This window comes from Hippichthys cyanospilos, chromosome 6 (assembly GCF_059441005.1).
Source record: "Hippichthys cyanospilos isolate Australia breed blue-spotted pipefish chromosome 6, RoL_Hcya_1.0, whole genome shotgun sequence".
NCBI classification, from domain to species: domain Eukaryota; kingdom Metazoa; phylum Chordata; class Actinopteri; order Syngnathiformes; family Syngnathidae; genus Hippichthys; species Hippichthys cyanospilos.
The window spans coordinates 14,358,206-14,376,162 of record NC_142374.1 but is presented as its reverse complement, the minus strand read 5'-3'; the positions used below and the strand labels follow the sequence as shown (position 1 = coordinate 14,376,162).

The 17,957-nt window shown below is 37.7% G+C and overlaps 1 protein-coding gene across 1 annotated transcript in view; it reads left to right on the top strand.

Annotated features, from left to right (window-relative positions):
• The window catches only part of cacna2d1 (calcium voltage-gated channel auxiliary subunit alpha2delta 1), an 84,488-nt gene that overhangs the window by 46,455 nt on the left and 20,076 nt on the right, over positions 1-17,957 (top strand). The window contains exons 11-25 of the mRNA XM_088416343.1: positions 4,798-4,956; positions 5,568-5,672; positions 6,185-6,263; positions 6,338-6,387; positions 6,456-6,545; positions 7,123-7,197; positions 7,290-7,370; positions 7,450-7,524; positions 8,074-8,133; positions 10,102-10,158; positions 10,263-10,334; positions 10,421-10,482; positions 12,261-12,337; positions 17,484-17,544; positions 17,659-17,750. Coding sequence (XP_088272469.1) covers positions 4,798-4,956; positions 5,568-5,672; positions 6,185-6,263; positions 6,338-6,387; positions 6,456-6,545; positions 7,123-7,197; positions 7,290-7,370; positions 7,450-7,524; positions 8,074-8,133; positions 10,102-10,158; positions 10,263-10,334; positions 10,421-10,482; positions 12,261-12,337; positions 17,484-17,544; positions 17,659-17,750 — 1,195 coding nt within the window. The remainder of the gene's footprint in view (positions 1-4,797; positions 4,957-5,567; positions 5,673-6,184; positions 6,264-6,337; positions 6,388-6,455; positions 6,546-7,122; positions 7,198-7,289; positions 7,371-7,449; positions 7,525-8,073; positions 8,134-10,101; positions 10,159-10,262; positions 10,335-10,420; positions 10,483-12,260; positions 12,338-17,483; positions 17,545-17,658; positions 17,751-17,957) is intronic.

The following is a 17,957-nucleotide window of genomic DNA, read 5'->3' as shown; positions in this document are numbered from 1 at the left end:
AACCTCAATCTGGAGCAATTCATTTGTCATCCCCATTACATTCCCCTATTCATCTCTTTGCATCGGTGACCAATGCATGTGCGCACCTTTTAACGTACAATACTGCAACTTTCCCTTTTTCATCTTTTGCTTTCCCTCCCTTCGCTTGTTCTTTTCCCACCGACCAATAACTCCCACGTCTTGCTGCACTTTCATTCCTCGAAACCTTCCAGGCTTGTGATTACGCGTCCAAAGAGCCAATCATGAGGCTGAGTGGCGCGTCAATAATGGTGTACTCCTGAGGTGTTTGCTGCGACGGGGCCTGTAGATTCAAGCTTTGCACTCCCCGGGGGGGGAGGCTTTGTTATTCTGAAAACAATGTGTTGTGCTTCTCAGTGGACGTAGATTCTATGAAGGGTTTAACCGTCCATTATGTTGCCCTTTGTGTTTCCAAGAATGTGTCTGATACAATCAAACACACGAGAGACATGGATGCTTGAAATGCTTGGTGTGCGGTATGAAGCCTAAGCATATTGACTCTATTTAAATTGTATTTCATTCTGTTTCCTTTAGTGAGAAGCTATTTAACATAGTTTTCAAAAAAGTTGAACTCCCCACGAACGGTGGTGCCTTGAAATACAATTTTTCATAATTTGTGGTTCAATTTGCTGCAGCAAGATGGCACAGGGAACAAGACTTTCAAAAATTATTCAATGTTTAACTTCCCTCCCAGTTAAGTTTACTGCCAAATTAAAATTAAAAAATAAAAATGTACATGTTGTGTACTTAAAACAGCTCTGCCTTAAAATTACCCCCCACTAGCATAATGCTAACTAGCACAATGCTAGTTAGGACATAATGTATATAATGATTATTTCTGTCTGTTTGTTTTAATGGTATTAGTGTATCTTTATATATTTATGCTTTTAGTAATATGCTTTGGGTTAGGGTTAAGTGTGTAGTTGAATAACGCTTATCCAGTCATCACCCGCACAATTCACTTAGTTCCACACTGCTTAAGAAACCTTTACAAAACAACAATTTAACTGAGGTCACGCTCATCAGACATCATTTATTCTCGGTGTCACCTTTTTCATCTGTCTTTTCATCTGATCGCGTGCTCAAAAATCTCTAACACTGGTGCATGCTACCAGGAGGTGTCGGGACTTGACATGCCATCATTAATCTCTAATGTTAGCAATGAATCCTCCCTCATTAAAAGCAGCCAAGGGACCAAGTTGGCATTTGGTCAAGAAAGACACGCACACGCGCACACTCATACACTCCCTTAACAGCTGTTGTAGGTCAGTCGAACGCTTGTTGGCTACTCTTTCCCATTCTTCATTTGTGCTTTTTTTCCTCATTTCTCCTACTTTTTATTTTGTCTGCTTTCTTGGAGACTGACTTACTAAAGGTCTGTGCGGCTTAAAACGTCCCAAAGCGTAAAACGCAATTGCTCACTCAAATAGATGTAGAAGCTGATCTACTGGGCAGGCGCACCCGAATTGCATTTGCCGAATAAAGACATTTTTCTTGCGTAGGAAGGAGTAAATGCAAACATTTGTTCCATGTGATTTGACAAAACCTGGTCTGAACTGATAACAGATCTTTTCTGCACCGTAAACATTTCTTAAGTGCCAAAACTTGATTGAGAAACGAATGTTCTAAGGGCTGACTTGGAACGAGTTACAATGGGACATGTCCGACATACTGTATCAATTGATGATACAAATATGGTATATACAGTATCTCCACCATCAATGTCCTACTGTGTGTCCATCCATCCATCCATCCATATTCTGTTAATCCGCAATATTACAATGTTTAGTGCAATTCAATTGTATTTAACATATAAATCCAATATATGACATTTGGTCTTTTGGAGCTGTGGTCTGTTTCGAGTTTGAAATGCTACTGATGTAGTGTCTGGTGCTTGCATTTACGTTAAATATAACACACACCACCCCTCCCCGCACTCCTGACTTCAGAATCGCCATCTGTGTACTGTAAATGTGACATATCCCATGACAAATTCATTTCTTTCTGCACACGATGACACACCCTCCCAGTTTCCTCACATCCCCTATTCACACACCCTTTCCCACTCCTTCTCTTCTTTTTAGCAGATGATGTGACATAGGCCATTATGCGCACCTCTGGTGTATTTGTGTACATATTTGCTGTCTTCTTGATTTGGTGTATTTTTTCCAGCCATTGTGATCATAGCCTTTCAGTCAAATAGAGGTGTGTTTGTCTGTCATTGTCAAAGAAGGCACCGCATCAAGATGGGTCATTTAGAACACTCACACACACCTACATGCACACGCACACGTACATACACATCATTGTGCGTCCCGGTTTGTTGATGATTGTTTGCAGACTAATACAGACACCCATATGATATGAGAGGAGGGTTGACATTTGAATGCAGTGGATGCTAGCCGCATCTGCTATCTTTCAAGCTGCCAGGATCCAGCTGTCTTGAAGGGGTTCACAAGAATTGTGTGTTCAGGGCGGAAATTTGTCCAAGGACAAATGATTTAAAACAACTTAAACAAAATGCCCGTGTGAACCCTAACCCTAACCCTAAAATACATTAAAATGATAAAGGTATCTAGGTTTGAAAAAAAATGGAAGGTTATGAGAATAGCTGTCATTTTAAAGAATTTAAATTATGTTTACACCTTGTGAGGATAAGCGGCTCCAGAAAATGGATGGATGGATACAGTGCGAGCCAAAGGTTTTGAAACACCTTCTCATTCAGTTACTTAATGATGACTACTTGTTTTTGTTTCGTTACCTGAGTGGTTGCTGTCCAAAAGGCTAATAATGATTTAATAACCAATGGTGGGTGGTCAAAAAAGCTCAGCACGAATATAATACATTAGTAGCTGTTCTTTTTTTATATAATTTTATTGCTAAACAAAGAGGTATTGCAAGTATTGAAGTTGCTTCTAAAAGCGTGGTTGTGACGATGGTCAACCTGATAATCATCATAAGAGCAGGCAGGTTATTGTTGTGTTGGTATTTTAATAACCAGTGTGATGGTGTTCTTTTGAAAATATGTTGGCATTGCACTCATTTCTAAACGTGCAGGTATATTCAATCTATGTTGAAAGTGTGATGGCGCTAATCTTATTTTTAAACATGTTGGCATGTTCAGTCTGTGTTCAAGGCATATTGTTGCTGTAACCAGGCAGTTTGAAATATGAGCAAAAATTCAACTCTGTTACCATCTTTCTGCATAAACATGTGATGGTACAACCTGCAATTTATAGTCCAGTGCAGCCTACACATGACAAAACTAGATTGTCTGTTAAATTTTCGTTAGTGCTTATAACCCAGTGTAGTTTATTGTCTGAAAAAAATGGTAATTAGATAAATAATTACATCTCATGAGTGATTAATTAATAATCACTCTTAAAAAAAAATCTCTTGCGAGCACTAGTAAAGACGAATTCAAGAGAAGAAAATTATACATTAAAAAGTAAGGATGGGACGAGACACAAATTTCACAAGCTAAGATATCTCATGAGATTGAGTCCAAGAGATGAGACAAGATTTTTGCAAAATTAGTAAATAAACTAATGCCTGATAAATTTTGTAGCTTTCAAAATGTTTTCATTTTACTGAACAAACTGCAACAAAACTAATGATCAGATATGCAAAAGTAAATATAAATGAAGAGCCAGGCTAATTTTAGTAGGGCTGTAGGGCTGCAGACAGAGACAGGTTATATATAGGTTTTATACATTTGTATAAATATATATATATATATATATATATATATATATATATATATATATATATATATATATATATTATATATATACTGTATATGTATTTATTTATTTAGCTTGGTGAAAAACAAATATAGACTCAGAAGACTAAATAAGATATTTCCACTTCCAACTTTCATATGGGTCTCCTGCCACAACAGGTATGAAGTTAGCCTTTGTTGCGAAATACTTCTCGTAATAACTTCAAAGTAAAAGCCATCATGTCTAGATCCACGCATTCTTGTCTATACATTCATTTGGTTTGATAAAGTTTATTTTTCATCTCAACACGATTTCTGCCACTTTCCTGTCAGAGCAGTAACAGGCAGAAAAATTAACTTATGCTCTCCAGGGATGAGAAATTTCGTGGCCTTCTAATCTTGTGTGACTAGATCTTGTCCAATTCTTCTTGACAAGTAAATTTACTGCATTGCGATCCGAGCGCCCTCTAACGGCAAGTAGAAGAAATACTGAATTGAATTTACCATTGAACTTTCAATGCAAAAAAATAAAAATAAATTAATAACACATTTCTTATTCATTGCACATTATTTTGCCGACTTTCAAGCTACACCTCGCTACCAGAGGGACCCCACTTACGAAGGACCTGTGTCAAGGACCTTGAGCTGTGTGAGTGGAAATGAGGTTTCTTCACCTTTTTATTTTCCAGAAAACAAAACAAAAACAAGACGCCTCGCTGCATAACATTGCTCTTATATACTGTAGCTCCGATCTTGTTGCCATGGGTACCGAGTCATGGCGCTCCAAGGATGTGAAGCAATTAGCGGGGCTTGATGAATGTGTCTGTATTTCCACTGGCTCTTAACAACCAAGGCCAGGTGGGAGTGAGGTGCGTGTTCATGTGTGTGTTTGTGCATCTCACACTGTTTTTCATTTGCACATATGTTGCACATATGATAATATATTCTAAATTGCACCGAGCCAAACTGGCACAAAGGACCTAGTGTTTCTGTAATTACTGCAGTGTCTTTGGAGTCTGTGCAGTGTCATTTATTAAGCTCTGGCGTTTGTTTGCTAGTTCAACACTATGGTGAAAAAGACGGCGTGCTTCGATCATCTGGTTCAAGCCAACGTGAGGAACAAGAAGCTGCTGAAGGATGCCGTGCAGAACATCACGGCCAAAGGCATTACCAACTACACCAAGGGATTTGAATTTGCATTTGAGCAGCTTGCTGCGGTAAAATGTTGCCTTTTTTTCAATGTTTTATTTTTCTTTATTTATTTATTTATTTATTCTTTATGCAAATAAATTCAGTATAAAATATTCACATTTAATGCTTTGGTATAGTATGATTTTGACTTATTTAGTGGTGAATAATTAATTCAATCGTGAAGAACGCAATCTTATTTTATTTTTATTATTATTTATTTTGTAAAAAAATATATTTATCCATATAATATGCATTTTTTACAGAATATATTACTATTTTCATAATACAACGTCATTATTCAGGCATTTCTACTAGTTTTTTTTTTTTTTTATTTAATATTACGTGAGATACATATATGTTTGGTTTGGCCCAGTTTAGTTTATTAGGTCAAATCAAATAATGCAGTATATTGTGTTAAGCATGAAAGAAGCGGCGAGTCTTGTATTGATGTCTGCTGCCATCTGCTGGATTGATCTGTTATTTGCTACTGCTGCATGTGCTTTCAGTATTGCCGTTTGACTTACAATTCACTCAAAATTGTATTAATTATATCACATAAAAAGACAAAAAAAGAAGTTGTGACTGAACACAACGTTGACCAATGTCTAACAACATTCATGTTTTTGTGTTCGAACAGACAAATATAAGCAGAGCAAACTGTAATAAGATCATCATGTTATTTACTGATGGAGGCGAAGAGCGAGCACGAGCCATACTGGAGAAATACAACGCTGACAAAAAAGTTAGTCACTCACAGGATCACATATAATTACTTGCAGTCATGCAGGCTTCAGGGGTCACTGCAGAATCGAAGGGCATTTTTGTTTAAAAAGCAAAATGTTTAATATGAATTAAAATTGCAGAGCTGACAAGAGCAATTAGCTTGATTGTTATTTGAGCTAAGTCAGGTAGCTTGATTTGTTTTTGTTTTTCTTTCTCTAGATGTCTAAAAACGTTTTTGTAACATGGTTCCGTGTAGGTTGAGACATAACATAACTTCAAAGCACAATTCTTACTATTTAAATTGAGTTTATATGAGTTCTGCTTAATACAGTCTAATACAATCTTATATCTTATTGATTCATCTTATGCGTATGGAGAGAAAGGGTCAAAGTCGACACACAAACCACATCAAATCATTTCAGAGTTTTGACTGAGGGAGATCTTTCTTGCAAACATCATCTTAACAAACAGCCCTTTCATGTCAATTTTGAACCCAGTGAAGTCTTTGAGTCATAAAACAGCATGTTATAGGTGAGGATCTTCACCTTCTCCGTGGGACAGCACAACTATGATAAAGGACCTATTCAGTGGATGGCTTGTTCCAACAAAGGTGCAACAGCACGCACAACAATATCGTCTGCAAAATGCCATCATGTTATCCACTTTCTGGTTTATCTACATCAGGTTACTTCTATGAGATTCCTTCCATTGGAGCCATAAGAATCAACACACAGGTAGTTTATTTAATAAGTGATAATATATTATCCACTTTCAGTCATGACTTTTTTTTTTTCCAATTTAGGAGTACCTGGATGTCCTGGGCAGACCCATGGTTCTAGCTGACAAGCAGGCTAAACAAGTGCAGTGGACCAACGTGTACCTCGATGCACTGGTGTGACATCATTATTGTGCTTTAGAATTTGAGTGCCCTAATTGAGGTCTGGCTTTCATGCTCCCGATGTCAAAAAAAAAAAAAAAAAAGTGGCTAAACCTCAATTTGGTGCCAGCGCAGATCCAGTATACCATGTTCGGGGCGGTGTTGCATTAGCTTGGGCGCACATATGGCTTGAGGGTCAAATAAGCATCGTTGGAGACATTCTTCATTTAACCACAATGCCACAATGCCCCTAATTGCATTTTCATACCATAATGTAAAAATGTATGCAAATCTATCAATCTAATAAAACCAAAAAATAATCTGTATAAATCAGTTAATTAAACTTTGACTGACATATTGATCAACATGACACAACAATGGGGTTGAATTGTCTTGGTTGCAAGGCGGTCTTCAAAACGTGCTTACGTCACACGCATAGTCCTCCAACATAAATACAGATACATCTGGGTCAACGTGGGCCATTGTGTCATGTACAGACCAGTGAGTCTACTTGCGCAACGACCAACTTGGCGTGCATGTTTAACAAACATTTACAGTAATATCATCTGTTTAGTGTTTGTGTCTTCCTCAGGAACTTGGCCTGGTTATTACGGGAACCCTTCCTGTCTTCAATAAGACCAAAACCAAAGACGACAGGAACGGCGAGGTGCGCTGAAGTTGACACATGATCACAGACATACAGTCGAGGAGTCAAAAGAAGAGGTTCATTGATGTGCTTTCTGTTTTTCTATCACTCAGCATCAAAATCAGCTCATTCTTGGCGTGATGGGCATTGACGTGTCACTGAATGACATCAAGAAACTCACGCCACGTTTCACAGTGAGTCAAACAGCATTTTTTTTTTATTGCACAAAAGCCTAATATATATGTATTTATTTTGCCTTGTTCATTTCATCAGATAGGTCCAAATGGATACTACTTCGCCATTGATCCAAACGGCTATGTCTTGCTGCACCCCAATCTCCAGCCGAAGGTAGATGTTATCACATATTACGCACTGCAGTACATGTGTGTGTCCAAAACATACTCTGAACGTATCAGGCATTTAACTAACTTCCTATTAGTTTTGATTTAGCCGAAGCTTACGATGTGTTTATGTTCTGTGGCGTAGAAGCAACATGTAGTAATTAGGTTAGCTTTAACTTTTAATAAATGCTTAAAGATAACATTTCTGTTTATATTTACATATTTTGGTTGAAGATTTTAAAATTTGAAGATTTAAGACAGTCATATGGGGAATTGGTTATTCCAGTTAAAAAGCCAGCTGGAATAAGCACCAGCGAGCCTGCCACCCATGGAAGGAAACGCTGCTCTAGAAGATGGATGGATGCATGGATGGATGGATAAAATATTTTTTCTTGGCTTCTAGCAGAGGAATAAAATTGAACAATTCTATAAAGGTTTTACCAGACTTTCTACAAAATCACTCTTTATGCCACTCTTATAGTATTTTGACAATCCCAATAACCGCTACGCATGATTGAAAGGCATTTTATAAAACACTTTATCATGATTTTCCCAGAAAAGGATCCATAACAGGAATCTAAGGCTCTATAATAAGTATGCTGTCACATTTCATGAGGTGAGATTTTATAAGGTTGTGAACGTAGAAGTAGTCATTCGGTTTAGTCGCCTTGTACATAAGTTATAGTGGTTTACATTTTAGCATATCATAGTTAGCATTAGCCTTATTCTTCATGGATGGTGTTGTTTTTAGACAGTTAGGGTAAAGTAAGTCCCTCCAATGTGTAAAATATATCTTCTGTTTCCAATATATTGAGTTACTGCAAAAAAGATTAGTCTCTTAGCTCTCTTTGAATTCCTCTCAAACCATTTTAGTCTTTTCAGATCCTTTCCTGTATTCCTTCAATATGTTTGATGTCTTATTCTGTCTCATGCATCATTGCTTGCCCTTGATCATTTATTCTCTTTTTCCCCTTGTCTCATTTTCATGCTGAGATGCGTCATCTTTCATTGCACTTTTTTCTTTTACTTACCGCCAAATGTAAGGAGCTCATGCAATTTCAATGTGTCATTGAATATTTTACACACTCCTTAACTGTGCGTTTAATGTGATGTAAGTGTACTGTTTAATACTTTTTGAGGACAATAATAGTCCTTCATCCCATTGGCACTGTGTCATCTGGCACCTACGGGCTCTAGAATAGCACCGTCATCCTGCTCACATTTTACTTTATACCGCCATAAAACCACACACATGTTTTATTTTAAACATGGCACGTTACAACGTGCCCAAAAGTCACCGCAAAATTTCTTTGTTCCATTTTATTTCGGGTGTCATTCATGTCAGACAATCAGTATTTCACACCTTAGGCCTTTCGTTTTTTTCTTATCAAAAAGCTAACCAATAAACAGCGGCAATGCAAAATTGTCACTTATAAAGAAGTTAATTTGTCCCTTCTATGGTTCATACCCAGTTGGAATAACTTTACCGCCATCACACTGCTCCAGTGTCCATAGCAAGGTTCTCGAAAAAGGATCTATTTTTGTAAAACCATGCGGCGTAAAGGAGAATGAAAACGTAGAACCTTTAGAGCAGGCATCCGTGCAAAGTTGGGGAATGTCAGTCAGGAATGCTGAGGAATGGAACTCAACATCAGCAAGCTTGATTCGTCAGATCCTTCAGAAAGTGATAAACATTTAACCGTAGCAACTTAATGTTGTTTGAAACTTTCAAATGGATCCTGATGCTCAAAGTTAGGACAGTACAGGTAAAGCTTTATCACCATCAACTATTTAAACTAGCACTGAATTCAAGTTGGTCGCAGAAAAGCTTCATGCCAATTTGCAATTCTCTTGAAAACTGATGTTCTTACGTGAGTTCAAATCAGACCTAATATGAAATAGAAAAAAAAAAAAAATCAAATACATACTGGCATTTGGGACGCCCTGTAGAAAGGCCCCAGTGTTAGTTTGAATAAAAAATGACTCAGTTGATTTTGTATACTGTTTTAGATGTTTCATTTAGTGTAATCATTGGTTCTCACCCAAACCTAAACACAACATAATAGAGCATGCTATTGTTCCCTGTCTTTATTAAATCTGGATGTATACTGCAGGTCATGCTGCCCAAATTAATATTTACATTATACTACACCACCAGATATTCTGCTGTCATGTACATTTCAGATGATCCATCCAATTTGGCAATATGAGTTCCGATTGCATTACACTATGTTTCTGATTTTTATTCACTTTTAAAGGAGGGTGTCTTTGAATGTAAAGAGATCTGGTTCCGTGAGTGTGTGTGCGTGTTTTCAATATTTGCTGCCATTGTAGATAGATATTATGCATTTTTTTCATTGTCCAAATAAAATAAAAATCCAAAAATGAACTTAAGTCCAGACAGATGGATTGTATTCAGATATTGACTACAGGTTAATACATGAAAAAATATAGATAAATAAAGTAATAATTTTAGTATTTTTTTTAATTCAATATTACAATAAAATGCCACTACACAACTGAGCTCACTGTCATTCAAGGTCTTTTTTCTTTTAATATTTTCTTGAAGAATCCTAAATTCCAGGAGCCAGTTACTCTGGACTTCCTGGATGCTGAGTTGGAGAATGACATTAAAGTGGAGGTACTGTTGGCTGCAATGATGTTGTGTCAAAAGCAGAACTGGATTGCGATCTGGTTCCTCTGGTACCAATTAGTGAGTGAAATGGTGCACCTGTCACCCTGCAGATCAGAAGAATGATGATCGATGGCGAAACGGGTGAACGCACTATTCAGACCCTGGTGAAAACCCAGGATGAGGTCAGGGATTTTGAGTTTTGGTTACAAATAAAGGCTTTCGGTTTTATTCAGCTAAATTACAGTTTGGTTTTTGTATCTTCTTGCAGAGATACATTGATAGAGGAGTAAGAACATACACTTGGGCACCAGTCAATGGCACTGATTACAGGTGAGTCATGTGAATGGTTCACAATAATCTATTTTTCTTTCATGCAACATTTAAGCACATACCCTGATAATCTTGAGAATTATTTCAATGGGAAATTGCTTCAGTTTGTGGATGCAGTAAAACTAATTTACTAATTTACTAATTTTAGAGAGACAGTTTAAACAAATGCATCTTTAGTCTTACCAGGCTTTAAAAATTAACAAGAAAAATAAAAAACAAGGTTGTTGTCAAGAGGGGATTCTAGGGTCTGCTTTTTGAGGGTGCTGAGCTCCTGGTCCGGTAAGACTAATGTAACTGTTTTTTACATTTATAATTCCCAAATTTATGAAAGGGAAGGCTGATACTTTTTGATTTGCATGTCATTAGCACCTTGGCTTTAACACTGACGTGTTAAAGCAAGCTTCTCCTTTTCCAAATAAAACAAAGAAGTACAGTGCCTTTGCCCTGAAACTTTTCTTGGCTAAAAAAAAAAAAAAAAAAAGTGTCCGCTAAGCCTACCTAACAAAATACACTGTACCCTACATACATTTGGCAACGATGAGCTCTGGAAATGTTAATACAGTAGAACTCCTCTACAACGAAATCTGCATGTGCAAAAAAAAAAAAAAAAAAAAAAAATCCCCCATTGGGAAAAAAAGCCTTTCCCTCTTTCTTACTTTCTCATACAAATACAATGAAAAAAAAAAACCTTGTTGCGTAATACACAATCTTTTTTTCTGCATTTGCATTGCGCTGAAATTTACGATGGCGAACAAGCCTGCAGCAAAAGTCTAGCTTGGTTTAGACTTGATGCGGCTTTCCCCCTGCAGTCAGACGATATTCTCCCATACTTTGGACTCTACGGAATACAAACAAAACCACTCTATAACAGTGGTAGAGAATCCTAGGAGATTCAAACAATTTAAATTATTCCTAGTGTTTTTAAACAGACTCCTCATCCATCCACAACGTGGCGCTCACCTGGAGTTGTTTACCGTATTTAGATAACGGTATTCCTTTTCAGACGAATCATCAAGGTGTTTGTACCGACAAACTTCCTTAAGCAATAGTTGGACCGCCATGTTGTCCGCTCAAAAAGAAATTCTGGAAGATACACATTGGCCAAAATCTCTTCCGCCCGGATTCCTCGCAGAGGGGCGTGGTTGCCAAAATAACGTGATTTGACTGTCGGAATTCACGGACACGTCAATCTTAATCCAAGTTTTAACACTACAAAAGTAGTAAAGATGAAAGATGGATGAAGCAAATTGAAAGACATGTAGGACATTGATGTAAGTATCAAAATGAATGCTTATTGTAGATTCGGCAATTTGTTTTTGTTTTTTTGTTTTTTTTTTATGTTGGATGGTTTTGTTTTTAACTTCAGTCAGATTGTATTGCACAACATGTTTTTTATGTTTACCTTCAAGACACGGATTTGCTATTGTGAAAAGTCCCATGTTGTGAAAAATTTCTGGCAGTAAATATGATTTCGTTGTAGAGGAGTTCTACTGTAGAATGTTGGTAAGGCACTGGGTAGTAGAAGGTAAGAAATGTTAATTATGTCCCTGTTTAAGACAGGCTGTTTTTAAAACAGATGTTGTTAAAATAGACATTAAAGAAATCAAATCCTATCATTTTAGAGTTGTGAATATTCAATTAAGGGATTTTTGAGCACCCCGAAATGGGATAGAAACACCCATGTGTGGTTATATATTGTATTTTTTCATATCACATCAACAGCATGCATCTTCCTAACCAAACGAAACAACAAGTTGTTGCATGTCTTTCCCGTGCAGCCTTGCTCTAGTGTTGCCAAAATACAGTGAGCACTTCATTCAAGCCAAACTGGGCGATGACATCAAGCAAGCAATGTGTGAGTGCAACACCATCCATCATTAAGTAAACAGCCTTTTTATTTTCTTTTATTGGCCCTTCGCAAGCAACTCCCTGACAAATTCTCATCGGGTCGCCGCTGTTGCTTTCCAGCTAGAACTGCAGGCGTTCCTTGTACACCGCATCCCTGCCGTGCTTTTTCTTTTGTAGTGTAACCCTCTGGTCTGCGCCCATGCGCTCCCATGCATAGTCAAACACAAGAAACCCTTGTCGGTGACCCAGCCAGAGTGCTGAAGTTCTTTTGATCCTCCCTAAACATTTTGTCTTCCTTCTTTTGTTATGACCTAATTTTAGGCTTCTATCACTTTTGCCTCTCTGCGCTCATTTTTTCCATCCAGCATAACCAGTTGAAATAAAAAAAAATACTGTATGCAACAAGAATAGGATTATATGCTAACATGATCATATGAATGGTGCCCAAAATGGGCCCTTGGAGCAAAATATGTTTTAAAAAATCTGATGGCATCTCTGTGCTTCCCTAGAAAGTCAAGTATATTTTAAGTGTGTTTGTCACACATTTATGTAGTTTTGAAATCAGAGGCCAGGAGAATCTGTTTAAAGTAGAGATTGGGAACAAAAAAAAAAATGCTGCTATTTTAACTAGAAACCTGATGTTCAATCAGCATTTTTCGGCCACATCGAATGGCCGAATGATCGGGCCAAAAACCCAAGTGCATCAAAGTGGCTTAAAAAAGATGTCAATTTTTATTTTATCACAATTAAACTTAGGGCAAAAACAAATCATTTTGCCCACTCCACCATTTGAGAAACAATGAGTTTGACAAAGTTTGTAGCTTTGCGACAAGTATCTTCAATATGTGCAGCATCAAGGGTCATAGAAGTAAAATTGACTTCATATGGGGTGTGATAGAATAGTATATTGTAAAGATAAAACTTAATTTCAATTTGATTCTGTGGGATTATGATTCAATTTAAGATGGTATCATAGTTCAAAAGGGTACCATGCAATGAGTTTCTTATTGAACATATACCTTTTTTGGTTTTCATTCACCTTACAATATGAATTAGCAACTCAATGCTGTAAATATGCCATTTTTTAAGAGATTCATCAAACAACATGAAGTGTAAAAGCACCCATTTATATACTGTATAGATAGATAGATAGATAGATAGATAGATAGATAGATAGATAGATAGATAGATAGATAGATAGATAGATAGATAGATAGATAGATAGATAGATAGATAGATAGATAGATAGATAGATAGATAGATAGATACGCACACACACAATTCATACAACTTCTTAACTTTTTGTTCATATTTGACCAGTTGAAATTGAATTGAGACTGACTCATTTGCTTGTGTCCTGATGTCGCTATGTCTTTTAGCACATCAAAATACATGGACTTATTTTAGGGATTCTTTTAATTACACATTTCTACAAAAAAGCTTGTGAAGCTAAAAAAAAAACTCACAGTGGGTACTGCCATCTACATTTTGACAAACATTTTTATCATTAAGTTATACATAGATAAAAAAAAAATCCACTGTGTGGCATGTTGATTCTTTTCAGAAAACATAAGTTGGATGGTAGGCAATTATTTGGAAAGGCTAAAAAGGCTACACATGTGTCTTACTTTTGGCTTGAACATAAAATCTACTTTGATTGAGCTGTGAATTCTTTGTTTACAATTTCCTACTAAAATTCTCTCCTACTAAAATTCTCTGTGTATCTTCTCTCCTGGACATTTACAGCATCATCTTGGGGCAAGTACTCTTCTGTACTTTTTTTGTAATGTAATGTTCCCTGTGTTTCTTGTATGCTTTTATCCTCTACACGTTTGCGTGATAATTACATTGAGTGCTCTGTTGATGATTATTTACAGCTTAAGGATGCCTCGCAGGGTATTATTAGCGGCAAAAAAACAGTGGGTTCAGCACAAAAACACATCTGTCTCCAGTGCATTTTCATCACTTTGAAGCGTCTCTACAAAGCCGTTTGGCTAATGGCATAGTTATCCCGATAGATGAGATTTTGACGGAGTGCCTCGGCCCTTGTGTCACTCCCTCACCACCGTAAAGAGCTTGTCGTCGTTTACGGGGCCGTTAAAGGAGTTGCTCAGCCATGGGCTCTTAAAATTTGGTGTGTAGCCATCTCAAAGGAGACTTTTTTTTAAAATGAATGACCTAAATGCTGCATGCTTAGTGCATGGAGCCCAAGCTAGGACGATGATGTTGGCTATCTCAGAGCAATAGAATGCTGTGCACCATTTGGTTCTATCCATTGTCTTAACAAGGAACTTTCATATCAATAATGATGAAAAATTTGCGTTCCACCGAAATATGTCACAAAACGATACATTAAGGCCTGTGAAAAAAAGCCTGACCAAGCCGGGCTGGTTGATATTAAAAATAGGTCAACTAAAAATATCTGCCACAAAACTCCCCAGAACCATGCTTGCACCACTGTTTCCTACATGGACATTTGTTGCAGACGCAAGCAGTTTCGCAATGTTTACAAAGGAGAAAGACACCCAAAAAAAACTGAGGATGTCAAAAATTTTAGATAATTTCCAATTAAAAGTTAGTGTCAAAAATAAAGTAACATTCAATATTTGCAATGTGGAACTGGCTTACCGCAGCAATAATATGACAGTGTAGCAGCACATATGCAAAGACTGTCTCCACTAAGAATCAAGGCATGTGTTCAATTTCCTGTGTTGGTGCACCACCCAGTGGCCAAAAGACTGATATTACTTGTGTGCTTAAAAACGTTGATATCATAGTTAGCAGGCTTTCATCAAAGACATTAATACACGTGGAACTCTGAAGAGAAAGAAAGTTATAACGTTCTCAAAAGCACGGGGACTTTATTGTGTCACTGTCACTCTGAACAATAGTGGTTTGGTTTTAGTTGTTCTGATTTTAGCCAGTATGAGGCAGCCAAGGAAAACACGTGAAAATAAGAAAAAGAACAGGAAGTTATTGACTTTATAGCAGGTAACAGGCACCCCCTTGCTGAAGTGGAATTTTGTTAAAGCATCATCTGTTAATTGTGTCGTTTTTTGACATATTTCGGTGGAACGCAAACTTTTCATCATTACTGATATGAAAGTTCCTTGTTAATACAATAGTAGTTGTATTAACTCTACCGTTTACAAACATCAAAGATGTCTCACTTGTATCATTTTATACGTGACTTTTAAAGTCTTTGCTAATTTATGAACAACAATTATGAACTCATTAATATTTTAACTGTCAATAAACTGTACTTTGACAAATGACTTATATATGATGACTTAGTATATATAATTATAAAACACAGTAGAATAATAATAATAATACAGTAGATGAGAATGGAACAAAACCTAACTGACCACTAACTAAATGTATTGTTTTTATTTTTCTCAATTAGTAGATATTTTGAACATTAATTTCAATATATTTGTGTGATTTTTATAATCAAGTAAAGGTTCTCGACACTGCTGTCTTTTGACCAGCCACCACTGAAGGGCAGGTGCTCCAGAGATCCAACTATTTCTATACAAGCTATTAAAATGTCCATTTTCTATAATACTGTATGTCCTCTAAGTTTGACAGCAGAGCTGAACCACCGCCAACTGACTGATACAAATGACAAATGACTGATACATAAGGAAAAATTGCCCCCCCAAGAGTGCTATATACAGTATGGTGGAGGTAGCCCATAAATCTGCCTGTCATCTTTTTATGCGAAGGATGCCGTTTCATCCCGTTGCAGATTTCCATGACAATGTTCAAAGTGGGGTGTTCTGTGATGACTTTTGCAGACAGCGCCACCACGCCAGCTGAGTACACGCTAAAAAGCCTAAGAATGGTCGTGAATGACAGCCAGTGACGCCTGTCTTGTCATTTATGAGATTTTGAACACCCGTCCTCAACTTGAGGGATTTTTTTTTTTTTTTTATGTTTATGACTATGTTGTTTCGATACATGCTCTGATATTGTAGTTTATAGGAGAATATTTTCCAATTACATTTCTTACTTCTGACTTTCTTTCTCCTCTCCTCTTTCATCTTCATGGGGGTCACAGGGCAAATAGGCAAGTATTTCATTTCTTATGAGCCACCACTCTTCACCTCACTCGCTTTATCCAGCACCTCATATCTGTAGCATATCAATATGTTATGTGGCCGCGTATGTGTGTAAGTGCCTGTGCATGTCTATTCGTGTGTAGTTGTCATTTATGTGCATTTTTGTGATGCAGTAATAAATCCCTCCAAATAGTCTCAGAATCACACAATACAACCTTCTCTCTCTCTCTTTTTTTTTTTTTTTTATAAACGATTTTCAATCAGGGTGGCCCTGTGGCTAAGTGGTTAGCACGTCTGCCTCACAGTACAGAGGTCGCGGATTTACTCCAGGCTTTGGCCTTTGTGTGTGCAGTTTCTATGTTCTCTCCATGCCTGTGAGTTAATCTCCAGGTACTCCAGTTTCCTCCCACATTCCAAAACCATGCATGGGAGGTTTATTGAGCCCTCTAAATTATCCATAGGTGTGATTTGGTGTGATTATTTGTTTGTCTCTGTTTGCCCTCGCTGGCAACTGGTTCAGGGTGGACCCTGCCGACTGAAGACAGCTGCGGGATAAGCACCAGCGTGCTTGTGACCCTAGTGAGGATAAACGGTCAAACTAATGGATGGGTTTTCTTTTTTTTTTCCCCCGAGAAAATGATTGATTGGAATGTGTGTTTGTTCATTCTGCATCACCCAAACCCTTCATGAAATTTTCATTGACGGTGCAAGCGATGTCTTTAGTTGCCACTTTAATATTTTTAATTGTTCAAGTGAAAAAAGCTGTCACTGGCTCCTCTCCCTTGACTTATTGCTTGTGTGGTGGGGTGCTTTATCGCATCCTCGTGAGACACCAGCCTATTCATTTGTGTCTTACTGTAGTGGGCATTTGCTTCTGGTCGATATCTTATGACTCATCCCAGCTACCCTACTAAGTCTTAGCGAACTCAATAGAAGACATCCTGACTTTTCCAATGATAAGGAAACTAAAAAGAAATGACTGGGTGAACAAGGTGAGAGGTGACAAGGTGAATGGAGAGATGAAGTTCAACATTCGTTGCTGGTTTCTGACCACACGTGCATGTGTGCGTTTGTGTGTGTTTCCCAAAGTGATGGAAACCCTCCAGCTGGAGAACTTCGACAACTTCGGTCACACCTTCATCGCCCCACGGTGAGTTGTGTAAGCCCCGCCCCCTGCCAACTTTCCTCCGACTCTGAACGTAACGTTGCGCATGCCGAGCAAACGTGGTGCCGAGAGTGAAACTGACGGTTGCTGTTTCTTCAGGGAGTACTGCAAAGAGCTGACGTTGTCGCTCAACAACACCCAGTTTCTCCTCGATTTCAACCAGTACATTGATAGGAACACTCCAGATGCATGTGAGTCATGCATCTCTCTCAGTGTTTTGGTTTTCTTTTGAAGTACTCACACTGATGGTGTTTCAGCCTACATCAATGTACACTGCGTGCACTTTTTTTTAAACGTGAGATGAGAGTGTGTGTTCGCATGCATCGTCGTCTATTTTGGTGTTTGAAGTTGTGCGATGTTCACCTCTGTGCTCAGCGTCTGAAGGGCAGAGCAGCTCA